Source organism: Scedosporium apiospermum, assembly GCF_000732125.1.
Source record: "Scedosporium apiospermum strain IHEM 14462 chromosome Unknown SEQ_SAPIO_0055, whole genome shotgun sequence".
NCBI lineage: Eukaryota > Fungi > Ascomycota > Sordariomycetes > Microascales > Microascaceae > Scedosporium > Scedosporium apiospermum.
Genome location: NW_015971756.1, coordinates 529960 through 549174, shown reverse-complemented (window position 1 = coordinate 549174; position 19215 = coordinate 529960). Strand labels below are relative to the sequence as shown.

Genomic DNA, 19215 nt, shown 5'->3' with positions numbered 1-19215 from the left:
TTCGAGATTATCAAAGAAGTCATCAAAGACAGCGCTCTTTTTGTTGTGCCTTCTCTGGGTTTGCTTGAGTTGTTTGGACAAAATAAAAAGGCAGGGCAAGTAGGCAAACTTCGGAGCCTCGTCCGATAGAAAAGAATACCCCGGAAAGGGAGCCCTGGGGAAAAACAACAACGTTTATTGTAGAGGGAAAGGTGTACTGGTTAACGGTGGTATATGGACGGTTTTGTGCTGCGCCGTGAATGAAGAAAGCCTGCCCAACGTCTTGCGCGGAGATATACTTTCGTAGGTATACTCCCCGTTAAGCCCATATACAGCTTCCCAAGCCTCCTCCCCTCATCTTTCCCCTCCCCTCCATCTCGTACATAATAAATACTATGACAGTAATGAAGTCCGGAAGCAGGCACCGATAGGCCAGTGAAAAGCCACAGGCAGGCAAAACCAAAAAAAGACGTATGATGGGGCCAAAGAGGGATGGTTACGGTGGATACAACTAGCAAAAGGCTTGGAAATGGGGGGGTGTGAGTGTGTTAGGGTGTTTAGGGGGGGCAACGCAACGAAGGGCGGTTGTGACTCACCTCGGCGTGAAGTCATGGTGGAGCCTGAAGTACCGCATAATGTCCTCCAGGGACCTCTTCTCCTGGATATATAACCGGTAACATGTTTCCTGGTAGCAAGCCCAGTCATAGCCCATCGCGGTCAGACGGTCTGAGCATCTCTCCGACAGGTCGTTTCCTTGTCGGCGCAGACGGTTCGTGGTGGTTGAGTGATCAACTGCATCTCGAAGGGGGGATGAAGTTGCGATGTCGTAGTGAGTTTAGTCGCGAACGTGGATGAACTGCCGTTATGGCTTAGTCAGCCGGAGCCGGCACATCCACTCAATACAATTGTATCGTCGCCCAATCCACCCAAGGAGGACTGAGAATAGAAACGGTGACGAGGACGAGAGTGTAGATTGTACTCTCCAATGTCGAGCAATCAATGACATCGGAACCATTAAACAGACACCAATAAGACCGATAACGTTGAAAAAAGGAAACGGACTCAACGCTCTCTTGACTCAACTGTCTTCCATTCAAGCGTCTGCAATGCCCCTCCATGTTCGGTTACAATGTTCCCTGATGTCTCGCATTGGTCGCATATCACGGCTGCCTAGAGATATCAATGTATTATTAATTCACCCCGTCCCTCGACGTTATTCCTCCTCTGTTGCTCCTTTGTTCCTCTCACGTCTTACTCGAATCTAAGGCCCTGTCATTCCGGATCACCCGAAAGACGACGCGTTTGAACGAAAGCGCACCAAAGTTGTGTTCACATTCGACGACGACAAGGCTTCTACCCTCTACGCCGCGGAACAGCTCTGATCGGTTTTGCACAGAAAGCTTTGTATCATTTGTATACCCTATCCAAAGGGTTTATAGCACTGCTCTTAACCAGACGATTCGCCCACCAATCCATGGCCAAGCGAGAGACACCAGGAGTTGAGAGACCCAGCCAGACCTGTCCCGCTCCATCCCATCCAAGAGAATCGAAAATTCCCTACCAGACAGAAACGCCAATGACACCGCCCGGGCAATCCAAGCCCCGGCTTATCCCCAAATCAAAGACGAACAAGATGTGAAGAAATGAAGAAGTGAAGCGCGCAAACATCAGATGAAACCCGTTAATCTTATGCGTGTATATTTCGATGACCCCTTCCTCCGGGGTTCCTTGACCTTTCCTACCGAAAAAAAAAAAAAAAGACCATAACAATTCATGAAAAGAAGAAGCAGAAGCAGAAGCAGAAAAATAAATCATCTTAAAAACCCGAGAACTCCGGCGCTAGGCTAGCTCCCGGTCGATATAACGAGGGAGGAGAAGGGGAAAAAAAAAAGACAAAAAACATTCAAGGAAGAGGAAAAGAAAACCCATGAAAATCGTAAATGCTGTCGTTGAACTTGGAAACGTAAGAATTCTTTCTGGGCGGTGTCGTAGTAAGAGATGAGGTCGTAGTGGGGGATGAGGGGGTGAAGGGTGGAATGAAGGAGTATGTCATTCAGGGAATAATAGAGACGCCCCCCAAAAGACGGGTATAGATCTATATGTCTATAGGATGTCTACCGAGGCAAGGACGAGAGAGTGGGGAGGATCGATCAACCGCGATGCTGTATTCCTCACGGCCGTATGACGTAGGTAGGCGATGAGTCGGGCCCAAATGTAGATCGGCGGGAAGGAGGGGATAGCCATCACGGAAAAGATGCGGCAGCGCGGTTGGTAACCTGATTTATATCAGGATGGCCCTGTAAGTCGGTATGAAATAAGGTGCGTCCATCCCTGGAGATCGTCACACGCTGACCGTCAATGGTCAACTGATAGGAGTCGCCTTCTTCTCGTGGGTCTAAGGTAAGAGCTGAGGCCGAGGCCGGGGTCAAGGCTAGGTCCATGGAATAGAGGCTTGTGTTGTGAGGGGTGCTGGATGGCTCAGAAGACTGCTTGCCCAAACGCTCCTTGAGCCTGCTGATTCTGTTGCCCTCGGCATCACCATAACCATTGCCATTGTATGGTCTGTCAATGAACATTTCTTTGTCCTTCGTGGATGCGTCTCTATCAGGTCCGGGATGAGACTGTGAGAGCCCTGTGCTGAACCACTCATGGCCGACAACATTTCTTTGTAGCCAGACGACTGGGTCTCTCTCCAGGAGATCTAGGTCAGATTTGACAAGGCCAGATTCGCGTAGTAGATCCTCCTAGCGTCTACCTGCCTTGAATAGCTTAGTCCTGACCCAAAGAATGAAGGACGTCCACGCCGACGCCGTCCTACGTCGCGCAGAATGAATCCGGCGCGGCGGAGCGTCGAACTGGGTGTCCGCAGCAGTAGGCGCGGCGCCGGGAGCAGTCGCCGCATAGTTCCTGGCCGCGAACTCGAGCTTTTCCGAGTCGAGGAGACTCTCGTTGGTACCAGCCGTGTTCTTCCTGGAATAGGAGGGTCGCATTTCGGCGCTCACGCTGTTACGGCCACTGGCCAGTCCACTTGACTTTGCGAGCTGCTTCTGCTTCTTCACAAATTTCTGTGCTTCCCTCTCGACCTGGGCATCGCGCTTCCGCGCGGCCTTTTCGTCGCGCAGTGCCTGCTTCTGGGCTTCCTTATCCTCAAACTCTCTCCGAGCCCTTCGGATTTGCTCCTGGCGGGATGCGGTATCGAGCTCGGAACGGGATCGTAGGCGAAAGTTCATTTCGAGTGAGCTTCGAATAGGTGACAACGTAGGGGCGACCGATGACACGGGCGAGGTAACTGATTGGGCTACTGCACATGCAACAGCTACGCTTGATGAGATGGGTGAGTCTTGCGCAGGGGATAGAGCGTCAAGCCTCAGGTCGGACTTGCTCGTGGTTAGCATACCCCGCCCCAGCCTCGTAGCGGGGGTGGCTGCGTTACTTTGAGATGTGTTGATTCGAAGTGGAGGAGGGGCTGTGAGGTCGGTTTGGGAAGAGTTGGGCTGGCTGGCGACGGACGGTCGCCTCAGAGATGAGGGGTAAGCCTGAGTTGAGTAGTAATTCTTGAGACTGTTTTGAGGGTCGAGGTCTTCGTCCTCCGTGATTGTCGGGGAATAATCGCGGACCAGGTTCGAGGTCTCGAAGGAGGTGAGAGAGTTGGCGTAGGAAAGGGGGGGTGTAGATGAACGCGGTATCTGCTGGAAAGGGTGGACGAAAGAGCCGCTTCGAATGCCACCAAGGTGTCCGCTGCCAGACGTAGCTACGGACGTTCCGCTGGTGCTGCGAGCATGTGAATATTTTCGAGAGCCAGCCCCAGGTCCCGCTCCACTCAAGTCCGTTGCTGAGAGACTGAAGCTCACGTCCTTACCGCCGCGAACCATAGTTGCACCTGCCTCGTTGATACCCAGACCGCCGCCTCCCGCCGCTCCACCTCCTCCCAAACCTCCTCCTCCTCCTCCTCCTCCGAACCGATTCTCATAGTTCCGTAGCGAGTTCGGCTTCCCAAATCCAGAACTCCCACCCCAACCATGGTTTCCATAATGTATTGCTTCTTCCCAACCGCGATCCAAATCTAAAGAATTCTTTTCCGAATGGCTTGTCTTTTTCAATATCGGCTTCATCGTCGGTTTGCTTCGAGATTTTGTGAGTTTCGCAGATCCTAGTATCGAGATATCCGAAAACGAAGCCATCTCGAGGGGGGGATTAGGTCGGTAGCGTCTAGCTTAGTAGATTTTTCCTTGCTCGTCCTCTCCTCAGTCCTTTCTACAGCTTCGTCAACTCTTCCGCCATGCGCTCACGTATGATAAAATCAAAAGCACGGTCCTAGGTAGTCGGGGCCCTCTTGCCGTTTATCGGAGCGGTCCAGACTCGCTCGGGGATTCTTCTCTCGAGTATAAGCCGGTCGACCAATCGTAGGATCTCTCATTCGACTGATGGCGTAACGGGGAAGGGCCAGTAACACCAGCACTAGACTTTCAACAAAAGACTATCTCGGGGCCCTTCAACAACACGGGACACCAAGAAAGACACACGACGGGGGGATTGGGAGAGATGTGGTGTCAAATGGCCTAGGCCGCCAAGCCAAGTCTAGAGCCGTTCGAAGGAACCGCCAGTTCAGAAGAAGATGGCGAGGGGTGTCGGCGGCGCAGATAAATTCATTTGGAAGAAGACACGGTGCTGTCCTGTCACATGCGTTTGAATTTCGCGAAACGTAAAAGACGGCCAGGGAGGGAGGGGGAAAATCCCAAGAGACGGTGAAACCAGTGACGAAACAAGAAACCAGGAAGAAACTGTGTGACAGGCGAGACGCTGCGTTGGTCAAGACACTGGGGAAACTTGGCGCATCAGTGCTGCCGTGTCGAGTGTCACAAGAAGCACAGGTAGGAAACTCCAAGCTTGCTCGAAGAGGCCGATAAATAAATGTTGCACCGGCACGCGCGGAGTGAGGTTGGCTTGTTTGGCTGAGGGGTTTATGAATGAACGGACGGATGATTCGGCCGGTGGTTCCTGGGGGTGAAAACCCGCGGACGTCAAAACGGAGTGCGTGGATGAGAGTGGTTCGTCCGATGCACGGGTCCGGTCGGCTTTTGGTAGTTGTCGGTCGCTGTAGGTATCGCGATTGGGGGGTCGACGCTCACGGTTCGAGGAGGTATTCCGTAAGATAAAAAAAAAAAAGAAAAAGGGGGTAAGAGAATAAGGATCTAGGAATGGAGAGATTGAGTTGACGGGAAGATGAGAGGGGGTTACGAATATTCTGGTGACACCGCCCAAAGGCCAAGGCGGATTTGTTCGGGTCTACAAAGACGGCACACCTGTCAGCATACACAAACTCGGTCTCAGCCTGCAGAAGGACGGCCGGATGTTGTCCCTCAAATGTTTACGACCGAGGGGGAGAAGGAACGGGAATAGACGAGGCAGGAGGTGAGAGATGTGGCATATCATTGGCACAAGCCCGGGTTGATAGTAGCTTAGTGCAGGAGGAGGGGTGGATGGGTGGGTAGACTATACCTTGGCGGGTACAGTAGCGTGGAGGAGGCGCGGCGTGCTCTCAAGAACTTGGAGGAGCACCTGGTGTAATTGGGAGACTCCAACCCAGGTCAAGTCAGGTTGGTTGAGCGAGCACAGCACAGCACAGCACAGCACACGAAGGAGGGGAGATATGGATGGAGTGGAGTGCACCAGTGCGAGGAGATAGGAGAGAAGTGATCAACGATGGACCAGGGCCACCGACGCGCTCATAGGCCAGGGTGGGAAGCCGGAGATTGGAAAAAGAAAGAAAAAATCGAAGAAAAATGGAGCTCGGATCGACAATAGGACGAGCACGCACTTAGAGTGGAGGACGTGAAGAGCGGCGTGGCCTCACCCTCCATCCAATGCAAACATCAACATCAGCTGGACTGAAGAGGGGTAGTGTAGTTGAGCGAAGCGAGGAGGAGGGGATGAGGCAGCTTGAGCGCGGGGGGGTATTATAATTCGAGCAAGCAATAATGCCGTAAATAGCTCTTGGTGGTATCAGGTTAGAGGAAGATGGAAGTGGCACATCAAAGTGTCTTTTTTCGAGGTCATAGGTTGGAGAGAGGTGAAAAGGTAAAAGGTTCAAACTTCAATGCAATCTCGCACTCTCTCGGCTATGAAATTGATCAATTGATGGCTTCAATAATACAGGGTAACAAAGCCAATGATGTAGACTGTACAATCCCACTTCGAGTCGACTGATGAGCTGCCCGGCCAATCCCAGCCCAAGAACCCCATCAAGGTTGGCGCATCGACCACGGAAAATCAGTACCCTTGCGCCGGATCGCCAGCAGATGCAAGATTGGCCCGGTACCTCATACTTTCGTTTTTGTACCTCGAGAAAGTGGTCTTCCGCGACATGACTGGATATTCCCAGCTTGGGGAAGGATCTGGCCAGACCACTCATAATACGTACGTACATAACTGATCGATCTGCAATGCAATACGAAGGAAATTTAATCCAGCCTTACTGGTTCTTAACAAGTGCTAACATAGCTTATTTTCCCCGGTGCAGCAGCTTTACAATTCATCTGGTGGAAGTGCTGAGTAAATCGAGAATATTATTGTACTTGGACGGATGACGTGACTTTCAAAAGGATTTTGGACACGGGCAAAGGGGGGAAAATGACATTGATTGATGATCGATGCCAGCGGTGAGCAGCTGTTTGGAGTATACATACAACAAGTACGAAGTAAAGAGGGGTAGAAGGCACATTTTTGGCTTAATGTCCTGTCCAACGTCTTTTTTAAATCGATGTGCTATTCCACTTCTCTCTAGAGTGGTTGCAGAGACGCATCTGCATTCAGAATTCCCTGCCGCACTTTTGGTCCCAAGAGAGACGGCACGTAGCACGCATGCTACCCTCGCAGGCGGGTGCAAGACACCGCCAAACCGGGGCTTTCCCGGCGACGTCTTCTTCCCCAGTCTGAAAAAAAGATGCCTTGGTCCGAGAGGAGTTGCCACTGCGAAGCAATTCGACTGGGCTCAGCCTGGCAGTGGCAGTGGTAGTGGCGGTTTTTACTTTGCCAAGACGGAGATGCACAGAAAAAGAAAGAAAAAGCCGCAACAAGAGAGGGGAGAAGTCTTGAATTCAGACACTGTCAATGGGCGAATGACAAGTTAGTTCCCAAGTTTCGGCGATGTGCGGGTGGGCAAAAAGGCTGGATCTGGCCAGATACAACTGCGCTGTATTGAGTACTTCATACTTCGTACTTAGCGATTGATGTGAGTGGGTTTTTTTGGCGACTTGCAAAACTTCCGTACGCCCATATCGGACCGCCTCTCCCAACCAAGAAGGCTTGATACTTTCGTAGACGTTGTAAGTGCCCTGGTCTATTGTTCATTGCCAAGATCCACCCAAGAAAAGAAACTTCGCCCTCTTTCGTCGCTAGTAATTTTGTCTTGCTTTTATTTCTTCATTTTCTTTTGCCCTTTTCATCTTATCTCCCCCTCCTCGACCAGGGGGACGGGAGGTAACGGAAGACCAAATGATCCCGAGATTCCATCTGGGGCAACTCTCAGGCAGTTTCGGTGTTTAGTCCAAAAAAAAAAAGAAAAGAAGGGAAAGGTTATCGGGCGGGGATAGGCGGCAACTTGTTTCTGATGTCCCTCACATCATCCATCCTTTCTTCGCTTGACCTGTCGGTGTTGATTGCCCGTTTAATATGGGAAAGGTCAGACAAAGGAGGTGATCTGGCTCATACAGGATGTCACACAAAACAGGAACCATCCGTATCGGAAAAGAAAAGGTGTCAGCTCCCCTCATCCCTCCTTTAAAGCCTTCCCTCCCAGCGTCATGGATTGATTAACATTGATTGCGGCTTGGACGGCCGGGTTAATCTGCGGACGGCACGTCTGGCTGGCCAGGGCGGCAGAAGAAGGCGCTCAGTCTCCCAGTCTCCCACAGGCGAGATCGTCATAGGCGGAACAGACAGTCTTAGGCGCCTTGGGGATGGTTTAACTACGATTTCGCTTTGATCGGGTCTATATTGTTCCTGATAAATGGTAATTGCTCTGATGTGGTGGTGGTGCGGGACTTCAAACACGGTTGTGCGGAAAGATTCCTGATGTGTGGTTCCGGATAAGACTGAGACCCTCCGAGTAGGATTGCCTTCTTGGACAAGACCACCATGATCTCATCTAATCCTATCATCACCCAAATCTACCAAGATTGTAGTCAGGATATTTGGCAGGGAGCACATCACAATATCCCTGATATGACGCCTACTCTTAGTCGAGGTCTTGACGATGCCCGATTGTTAGTTCGATATCGTTAGTTCGACTTCCCGCCTCTCCCTCTCTCTCACACATTTGAACTGGAGACGAGACTGAAGGGGTTCGAATGGGGCCAGCTCAGGCAAAGGCGGTGGGTGGTTTTGGCACCTGGCCAACCCTTCCCACTAATGCACCACGTCCTGCAAGCACTTGTAGTGGAGATAAATCAACCAGTCGCCGATTAAGTGCTAGACAGGCAGACATTGTACTTCGTACGAAGAAGTTTAGGACGAGACATTTGCGCGCCGCACCGCCAGTTGAAGGACTGTAAGTATTTCATGCATCCGTAGCCGTTGTGCATTGTTCTCCCTTGGGCTCCGTCGGTTCTGTTGCACGGCGAGGATAGAGGGGCGAAGAAGCAAAGATCCCCGCTTTGAGAGCGCCACCTTCCAATGATGGTCTTCATCAGAGGGCACAGGCTTCCGAACCACCGACGATCTGGTCACCGCCTGTTTATCAAAATCCCAGCGGCATTTCGAGAAACTCAACAGCAACAATATTAGGCAACCCAAATGCGCGGCACTTTGGGACTAGCCCTTCTAAAAGCTAGAGGCGACAAAAAGTGAGAGTCGGAGTTGAATCATGCGGTTGTCGAAGAATTAAGTGAGAGTATTCTCATCTCACCATGATATACTTTCGGCTGGATTGGTCGGTGAAGGGGCGAGGTTCTCTCCTGAATCCTTGGCCAATATTGTAAACTTCACAGCTTCGAAATTGTCTGTTCCCAACAGGCGGGATCCATCCAACCAGTCACATGCAGTCCGGGAGGCAGGAAGGAACACCCGGGGTCCAGAACCATCGAGGGCATCGCCATAAATTGTCAGGCAAAGATAAACCCCGCCATCCAGATTATTTTCCAACACCACAACACAACCCAGCCCAGCCTGCACCTGGCCTCCGCCTCCCCATTCCACCACTCTACCCCGCTATCCAGCGAGCATTGATGCGAATAGTTCCATTTGATACGACCATGTGATATGGAGGGTTTGTCCAGAATCGGCCTAGGTGCATTCCGTCCCGCTCGTTATCGACTACGACTTGAATTAGTTTAGTCGGTCCCTACTTACAGCCTGCTAACGCCAGGCGACTAAAGTAGGGCCATTCAGGCGGGACCAACCCCCCTCTCCGACAATGATGCGAGAGCTGTGAGGTGAGGGGAATGGGCTAAATAGGTCCAGCTTCATCCTGCCTCCGTCTGGAATCTCCGCAACAGAGGAAGCTGAGCGGGCTCTGGAAAATACGTTTGTGAACCAAAGAATAATTGAAGACAAAAGGAATGATTATATGAGGTAGCGGGAGTTCTGAAGAGGGCTTTTAAAGCTGTGCAAGGTCGTACGCACATGGTTTCCTCGCTTCGAGATCAAAGTCTCCCGCCCCAAGGAGCAACACATTTTGGGTTTACGCCAATGCCGAAAGAGGAGCGAACAGACTGACCCACTTTCAACCTCCTCCCCTCACCAGAAAGGAACCGGAGTACCTGTATCTGAACCTGCCTGGCACAGCGACGAGAGAGTGAGGCGAAGATCGGGGTCCAAGTGAAAATTTGCGTCCTCTCCGACATGCCGGACCCGGCACGTCCGAGCCTATTTGTGAACCGCACCGTTTATCCGTCCCAAGCTTCCCCTTGGACTCGGAAAGTGCAATATCCAACCCGCCACCTGTTCCTGAGAGATCCAGGGGCCATTTAGCCAGTTTCCCGGAAGCATAGATGACCCGAATAAGGCTGAGCTAAATAGAGTATTGTTGTAACAGAATTTATTAAATATGAGGTCGGTGCGGCCTCTTCCGCTCGTAACCTCGAGGGGAGACATCTCTGAGTCTTCCTACTAGATTCTCTTGGCCGAGGTCCTCTTGATAGCATCCTCCCGAAAGACTGAGGTCACCTTAAGTGGCGTGGGACATTCTGAAAAGAAAAGGGGGGGTGGAAGCATATAAGTGAGTTGGCCGTCTTAGTTATTATCTTGCTGAAAACGGGTTCGTGCCAACATTCTCACAATTTGTACAGCACCGGGGCTTCTGTAGCTTGTTTCCGGGTTGTTAAACAGACAACCTCATCGGGTACACGCTTTATAGTAGGTTTAGAAAATGATTTCACTGAGGCTATGTTTCCAAGTATATGAAGAGACTTATTCTGAGCTTTTGATTCAGGTATTGAACGGTGTCAACACTCTCCATGGAACCGTCAGCCAAAGACTTGGGCCACGTCTTCGAGATATGACCGAACTGATCTCAGGATTACGCGCTCAGCCTTTGCCTTTGCTCTAGTTGGTGGACTTTCCTTTCTGGTCACGGAGCTGGCTCTTAATCCAATCGGCCTGTAAAGCGACCTTGGTGAAATTCTACACCTAGTATACTGTCTGCCTTGACGAGGCTGAACTTGAGGGCATAACAGATTTCACCGGCGTGTTACTCTCGGCAGGCTTTCATCTCAGCTAGACCTTCCTGGCATGTGAGAGCCCCTTCAATACATATACATACTTCATAATTTGATCCTCAGGAGCATACCTCCAATGGTTTCCTAGTTCTGACCGATAGCCTTGAAGAAATCTAAAGAATCTGAAAGAGCTTCACCCCTTATTTGGCAGTCGAAGATGAGGGCTGTTGTAGCCTGCTCCTAAGTCTGGCTAAAGAAGCTATTGGGAGCTATCCTAGCGCAAGGGGCCAGCGGGTGTGACATGACATCTGAACGGACTGGCGCTCACAGTAGTTCAAATGTAATAACCTGGATAACAGAAAGTCGTACTCTGTGACACTTACCACGGATTGGATTCGAGAGGGTTCCACCGATATTTAGGCCGCAATGGTAGAGTCTACGGCCTTATGTTCCATGCGTCCTACCGGAGAACGCGTCATGATTCGAAGACAGAGGTATCTCCCCCTTGGGAGAGGGCATGAGCGCTTCATTCGTTGATCAATAGTCATTTATCGCCCTGCCTTAAAACCTTCAAGGTTCCATATGAGCATATCGGGTCTGGCTCGGGGCGCACTTGTACGTTGCCAAATGCTTTCGGCTTACACAAGACATGCATAGGAGATGCGAACAGCCTGACCAAGTAACTAAAAAGGCCGTCTCATCTTAGCACAGTCACCTATTGGGCATGGAGGGATCTCCTTGAAACATATCTCGTCGTGCCACGACATACAATCTTGTCTAGAAAGAGGTGTATGTTATATGAAGCTGTCGAAAACTTTACGATAGTAAGCGTAAGTGCCAGAAGGGGCAAGTCGCGTAAATATTGCTCATGTTTTGAGCTATTTTGCACCGTCCATGTGCCTGTCCCATTCTTTCTCGAATCGAGGACTTCTTTCACTCCTCTATCATGAACAAGAGACCCTCAAGGCGAGCCTTGATACAGATTCGGGGCCGCGGTGGTAATCTAAGGTATGTCAACTGCGGAGTACGGCATGAACGACTTGCCTGTCGGTTCCCTTGCAAGTCAGACGTCACATCAGATATGCCATCGGGATCTAACAGCGACTTCGACAGACTAGTATCTATACAAGACCTTTCACGGTGAGGTGTCCATCATTGCGCAGCTCCTGGAGGTCGTTGTGCGAGGCTGTGAAACTCTGTGGGAATATGGCAATAGCATCAGCAAAGTCTCATCCTCGGACGCGAGGAGTGTGAGGAATATGAGATTTGTGAGAGGAGTAGGAACAATAGGTTCCTCCCAGCTCCAAGAAATACCCCTCTTGTAAACACGTCTTCTTACCTATAGATTCGAGGGAAGAAGCTAAACCCATCAGAAATGAGCGAACCTTGTGGCGTGCAGGTCTACGCGGTCTCCAACCTTTCAGAGGTATGAGCAACGACCCTTGAGAAGAGGTGATTTATCACCCACGCGGAGTAAAATGCGGTGTGATATGCGTGGCCTCTATCGTATCTCTATCGTATCTACCCCAGCGCTTCTAGCGGAGTCCCTCCGATTCACACATATCTCATGACGACGGAGTCCCACGTCCAGATCTTCTCAGTTTTAAGTGCCGTAATCCTTGAAACTTAGCTTGCGACGACGACGGAGTTGAGAGTTACGTATATTTGAGCTTCACTGATTGTTTCGTTCGTTTTAGTCTTGCCCTCACACCTTCCTCCTCTGACTGATTCCTTTGCGACAGATATACGAGCACCTCACTCTCTCCCCTCCTGCTCTCTCGTTCAGAAGTATCGACGTGTAGCTCGCAGGCTTGTTCTTTTTGGTCTGCAGAACACCCATGAATAACACATCATCAATGCCATTCTAACTTGTAACCTAGATAACTTGCATCTTTTTCAGACAAGAGCCATCGTAGAGTTTGCGGACCAGTATGCACCGCTCGCTAGGTATCTCAGAGCGAGTGGTTCATTTGCGTTCCTCCACAGAACCAATACGGCCTTCCTTGACAGGTTCTATTCAACCAAGCTACTGAAGCAGGGACCAGACTTCTAACAAGAATATATCTCTATCCTAGCTGGACTTCAAGTCAAGGCCAAGTCACCATCTCGGAACATCCGACTCCTCCAGTCAACGAACATAGTATCAATACGGCATATTGGCCAAGGGTGCCGGATTGATGCCATGAAGTATGTACTATCTCCATCTGAGAGTCTCACATTCTGGTGATGAGCAAATGGCATAAATTGTGGCAGATCGAACACTTCACTCAGCCATCTTGATACCCTCAAGAAGCAAGTGCCAGTTTTCCTCAAAACCGGTGTGCACACCAAAAACGAGCTCTCATCAAGCAACATGAACCGTAGAATGACACTGTGCTACCACAGTCCGCGTCAACAGGGGAGCACGCGACACGGACCTCTGAGACCTCAAGATTTTCGCCATCGCTTCAGGGGCAAGCTAAAATGCACCTGCACGCTGACCCCTTCCCATGGTCCAAAAAAAAAAAGAGAAAAAAACCCAACCCGGGATCATCTCAGGAAACTTCTCCGAGCGTTGCGTTCGGGTACCCGATCAGCCCTCAGCGGCCCGAGTTCAACATTCCAGAAGATCGCCAAGGCCAAACATTTGGAGACCGTAGTCAAGTTCTCGGCTTACGATCGGGAGGAAAGCGCTGGGGCCTATTTTCTTCCTCTTCTTCATCGTCTTCACCGTGGGTAGGGCAAACCCTATCTCCAGGCCGGGCTCGCCGCGTCCGTTCCAACCCCCTCGCAAATTGGGAGGTGAAAACACTTTCCGTCGAGAATGACCTGTCACATCCGTCAGAAGGCCCTAGTTTAGATCCCTGACCCGGGCCGTTCCTCAATGAGGATGATTGCAAAAGGTACCCTCGACTGGGAATCCCTGATCCGAATCCAACCTTGATATGTTCCTTTACACCGAAATACCGCTTTGACTTTGGAGAAGGACTCGAGGGGAGAGGAAAACCACGGCCGGCAGCGAGATGTTCAATGTTGAGAATATTCGGCGCGGCGCCACGTCAGGGTTTCTAACTTCGTAAAATTACGGCATGGGACCCCGACACCCCCTGACCGGTTTCTTTGCCAACATCGACTCATCAGGGCAAAGCCCCGGCAGGACCTGCTTTAAAAGAAAAAAAAAATAAGAACCTTCGAAGTAAAGAGCTTATGCAAAACAGGGCCTCTTGTGCGTGTGATAGCTGCAGACCGCAATCACCATTACATTTTTTTTTTTTTTTTGCCCTTGTCTTTTTCAAAGTTTGCAAATAATAGCTCGGGTATAGCCGAAGGATTTAGAAAGGAACGGTCCGAGCTTGGCGTTCTCCCTTGTCTCTCCTGAGCAACTGCAACATTTCAAACACCCTCCTTGAACGTGGACGCTTGGCAGATGTGCCCTTTCAAAGTTCCCCTGTTCGATAAGCCGGAGGAGCTGGGGGGCGAGCAACTACGTAGTGAGATATCTCGGTTATTGTTGGTGTAACAGTGGCCTTGGAGATAAGACGTTCGTCAAGAAGATATGGGGGCTGGCCTCCAAGGTTTATACTCACCTCCAAGCCTTGGTAGTTCTCGAGGAATGCCGTCCGATGCGGTCAAGGGTTTGTGGAAAGTGGCTTATATTAGTTGCGATTCTAGTGGCCGGTTCAGATGCATCATTTGCAGTTGCATATATGTACGGGATAACGGATGGGATCCAGGGCAGGATGGAGGTTGTCCTCCGCTCCGCTCCCCTTTCCTCTGCCGTGCCTCGTACCTGGCCCCCGAGAACCGCTTGGATGATGGCGCAAGTGCCGCCCCTGTTGACCTGGAACCCTGCCGCATTCCATTGCGCAGATGGTTGCATCGTGCTTCTTGATGCCGGGTGTGTCCAGTCTTATACGACGGGCTGCCCGGCTTCGGCACGGAGACCTATCAGAGCGTGGAGACATCTGCCGTTCGGCAACCTTGCGATTGCAGGCGAGCTTGGATACATTCTCTTCAACATTCCTCCTCTCTCTCTCGCTCTCGCTTTTATTCTCGTTCTCGCTCTCGCTTCCGTCGTCCCCTAAACAAGGGCTTGTCGAGGTTGACAGGTATGGCAGAATTCAGTGATAAGAGTCCTCTTATATTGTTGCTTGATGCCTTTGTAGCCTCAAGACATGTTGTAAAAAGCAATGTCAACCCCCGCGCTCCCTTCTATGAGACCCAGGGCCTCGAGGTTACACTGTCCCTGAATGTCTAACAGCTAAAATCCCCCGAGCGGAGATGGGAAAAAAAAGTAAAAATATTTTCGTGTTCTCGCATTTTCTGGTTCTGCCCGTGCCCCAACGGACTACCTCGTCGTAGCCGCCAGACCGTGCTCCGTGACTCGGAAGGCAGAAGGTCCAGGAGTTGGCTGCAATTCGATAAGTTCACCAGTGAGCGACTTGCTGCGTTTCGAAAACCTGCATCTGGAATTTGAACAACTCACGGTGCTCCTACATTTACATTTACATATGCAGGTTACAACTCGGAACTCGGGCGTCACCTAGGTCAGCCCAACCCGCGGCGGAACCCGGGAGAGAGACAAAAAAAAAGTTGAGAGCTCAACCGTGTGCAATAGCCCGGCCAGTGAGCCAGATCACTATATTGGACTGCTTCACACAAACTTACTCTTCTCAAGTCGATCGTCATCAACAAAACTCTTGGTTCGGAGCTTGATGGAGATACATCCTTTCACCTGCATGCCTCTACCTGAATAAAATTCTGCCTTGCATCGTTTAGGTGTCATCAGATACGCGTCTGTCCAATACTATAATTATACCATTTTTTTTTCTCTTTCCTTCTTCTTTTTCGGTCATACTCCGTCCTCGATATTCTTTCTCCCCATCTCTAAACCTCGATTTTTCCTTTTTTTCTTGTTTCGCAAACTCCACCGTCCTCACCCTAAATTTTTGGGGCTGGGACATGGGGCATGCATATCATTTCAGATCGACCGTGCCGGGTGCACGACTTGCTTCCCCGGGCCTTGCTTCCCGCTTTCAACCATATTTCCCACATTGCGACATGGCTAGTGTCGAGTTTCATTAAAATTCTGTTTTAGGCAGGGTGTGCGTGGGCGTGTGTGGGCGGAATTTTGAAGAGGAGTCGGAGCGGGTCTTGTTGGACGGCCAAACCTGCTTGCAGTCTTGGTCTTCGCCCGCCTGTCTCTGTCTCAAAGAAGGGCACTTTGAGCCGGCCAGGCCAAAGAGAGCTCCTTGCATTCTGGCGTTCTAGCTGCGCGCATAGACATCGTAGCCGAGCTATTTTACCGCATCCGACGAACTGGATTGCATATATGAAGTGAGACCAGTCGTACACAAACCAACCGGCAGAGCTAGATTATCCGCCGCGGGCTGCCTTTTGGGAGCCGTTTCGTGGCATTCGATCAAAAGCAACCTGACAATAGCTGGTTATACCTCGTTGCAAGGTTTCTATACCTCCGTCTGTGTCTATGAATATGCACATAAGAAAAACCCTAAATCCTGTGTTCTCAGACCGGTGACTACCTGTGGGGGACGAGTCGCGACTCCCGCAAAAAGCCGCACCACAGGTGGAAGGTTCCGTCTATTCCAGACGGCGCGGAGGAGGAGGGGTGGTAGCAGAGAGAACTTTCGTTCCCGCAGAGCTCAGGTCAGCAGTATGCCGAGAGGGAGGAGTGCGTCAAGCTACCTCACCTCGTATAAGTCGGAATGGAAAAACCTTTTCAAGATGGGGAAAATATTAGTGGGCCAGGCCCATTGAGGCCCTCTTGAACAAGTGTGCAAATCAAACGCCTTCAGGAACAACGGGAGGTCCTTTCCGCTCTGTTGTTGATCCCATGCGGCTCCAGAGTACCAGTCACTTTAATCACTCCCTGTGCCGCTGCCGGAACAGTAGCTTGAGGAGGCTCTTCTGCTCATTTGGTGGAGTGATTTGAATGATGGATGGCATGCACAGCTCAGGCAGGATTAGCATCTCTTGGACGTGGGGTCAACTGAAGCTTCGACTCCTACCAGACTTCACCCTGCCTGGTTCTTGGCGACCGCTCGAAGCGGCAAGGTTGCATGCAGACGTTTCCCATTCTGCCAGAATTAGAGAGCATGAAACTATTCGATGAGAATACCTGGAATATAGGGAGCCACAAACGCGGCGCCTAGGCCGTGGGGGCTCGAAGAAGGCTAAAACAACGCAAGCTTAAGATCGCCCTCACAAAATTAGCAAAACTCTGTTGTCAATGCCGCACCTGCCTCGCCGAGCAGCGTGGAATGATACACGTGAGTACTGGATTACGTGGATCAACATTTCAACGGCAGCTGCAATCGACGGGCGCGTAGGTGAGCTATTTTGAGGACAAGAGGGCCAGCTGTCACCCTGGCTCGGATCAAGCCACAATGCAGCTCAGAAGATGCAGTCTGAGAGTAATATTGAATCGAAAAATGCAAGAGCTACATCGTACTTCATAGGTTGCCGTAATGGTAGTCAAAATTGAGTTTCAAGATAAGCGTAGTAGACACCAATCGACCTGTATGTGCCAATTGCTTGAAGCTGGCGTTTTCGAAAGCACGAGGAATACACAGGTACGAAGCAACGCGCCGACGCAGCGTGGGGACATGGCTTGGGGGGAATTAAATGGAAAACGCGGATAAGGCAGTCTGGTCAAGCGTCGCTATCAAAATGTAGGCTACCATTGTACAGACTTCATAGGTATTATCCTCGCTGCGCCAAGTTGGGGCAGACATGGACCTAGACTAGTGTACTTCATACACTATAGACCTAGACGGGAGGTTCCCCTTGCCGACGAGGCAGTCAGATCTCAAGTTGGGGGACCTTGAAGGGGACGCGGGCGGGCATACGTGTGTAAGTCCGTCGTTGATGAGGTTGTGTCTGCGCTTGCATATTCGCACGCGACACTTCATGTAACGTTGATCGACGAAATGGCCTAATGCCCTTTGGCATTTGGGGAAAAACACGAGCTGTACTAGTAGAACGATTCTGAACTTCTGATGCTGGAGCATATCATTTCACTTGATCAACTCGATGCACCCATGGCGATGAAGATGCTCCGCGGGCGCTGGTCTCCCAGTTGCATAGTACTTCGTATATACGAGAGGGCTCAGGAATGTAAAGCAGCTTGATTAGCAACCCGATTGGTAAGAGCCGCGAGCGGACGCCCATTTCGAAAGTTATCGTCTAATACGGGCTGCTCATCGGAAGTTCTAAGAGAATTGTTGAGGATCGGACCTTAGAGCCGAGCCTACGTCGTGTCGTAGTGTCTGGTACCGGCCCTGGCCTGGCTCATGCGAGCCCTACAATCCTCGCCAACATGGTCTCATCCATCATCGACTGAAGGCGGGCTGAGCCAGCCATCCACAAGATGGAGGTTGTACCTGAGAGATTCTATTCGGTTCGGATATTGGCAAAGTGTGGAAATAGAGTACAGTACTTTGTACCTTTGCAGCATTAATTTGGCAGTGATACGTACTTCGTACAATTGTACGAAAAAGGTACGCAGAAACTGGGCGGAAACATGGACCCAGGTGGTGCTAGTGGTGGAGGAAGTAGCAGCCCTTGACCCGCCAGAGAATCAAAATACCACCAGGAGAGTGATTAATGGAATCAATTGGTGTTGTACTTGTATTGGATCGAGATCGATGTATGCTTCAAACTGAGCCTGAACATACATAAATCCCTGTCCAGTACTTCGCAAAAAGGGAGGATTAATGCTCCATGTCAATAACAATTCAACACTCAACTCGGATCCATCAATACCTTGACTTATTATGTAGTGCAATGTATGTACCTTGCTTTGTACACTAATACTTCCTGCCTCATTTCCTCGGTCAGTGTCGCTGTCTACATGGAGACTCGACGATGACAGGTGAAACTCGGTGTCACCAAGTCTTTCCGCTCTCTGTTAATTTACCCCGCCCGTGTCTCTGGGGAGGCCCCCAATAATTCTGCCGTCCTTCCCTTTCCCAATGCATGTTTGATCTCGCTTGAAATGATCTTGCTCCTCGCCTCGCGATGTCAGTCACGTTCGCCGTCTTACCTGTGGGCTTCTCAGCCACCTCGTCTCACGGATTGCAAGAATGCTACAAGTACACTCTCCCTCCGAGTTCCGTGCCTGCATTTGGTGGTATCGAGAGTGGGGAGTCGTCCAATGGACAGACATGAAAGGGCAAAGACCGAGGAGCACTGGTGTGTCAAGACTCAAGCGCTCCTCAAGTAATAGTACCCGTTTTGGGATAATAATTGGCATCATCTAACTTTCTTTAGCCGCCGAAGCTGGTCGATCTTGATCCTTGTCAGAGACAACTATGAATGGAGCGCGGGCAGTGCCATCCAGAGCTCTCCTCGATGGTACACTACACTAGTCCAGGCCCTAGGCCGAGTGGAATCCTCCCCCAAACGCCTGCCCGTGAGGTGAGACGTACTCCGCGCGAACCCCCGACCCGATGCTGCCTGCTGGCATCTTGCGATGGCACCATATTCACCGGGAACAGTCAGTAAGGGACAAAGTACGCAATTCCATCGGCTTGATCGGTTGTTATCATCGACGGGGCACATTCCAATTGAGCATCTTACT

At 50.8% G+C, this 19215-nt stretch overlaps 1 protein-coding gene across 1 annotated transcript; it reads right to left on the bottom strand.

Annotated features, from left to right (window-relative positions):
* Positions 1–2082: 2082 nt before the first annotated feature.
* SAPIO_CDS1353 (uncharacterized protein) lies at positions 2083–4091 on the bottom strand (the record flags this gene model as incomplete). Its single annotated transcript, XM_016784645.1, has 3 exons — positions 2083–2255; positions 2333–2680; positions 2735–4091. 3 exons carry the CDS (start codon positions 4089–4091, stop codon positions 2083–2085), a joined length of 1878 nt encoding a protein of 625 aa, XP_016645761.1.
* Between the last annotated feature and the right edge of the window lie 15124 nt (positions 4092–19215).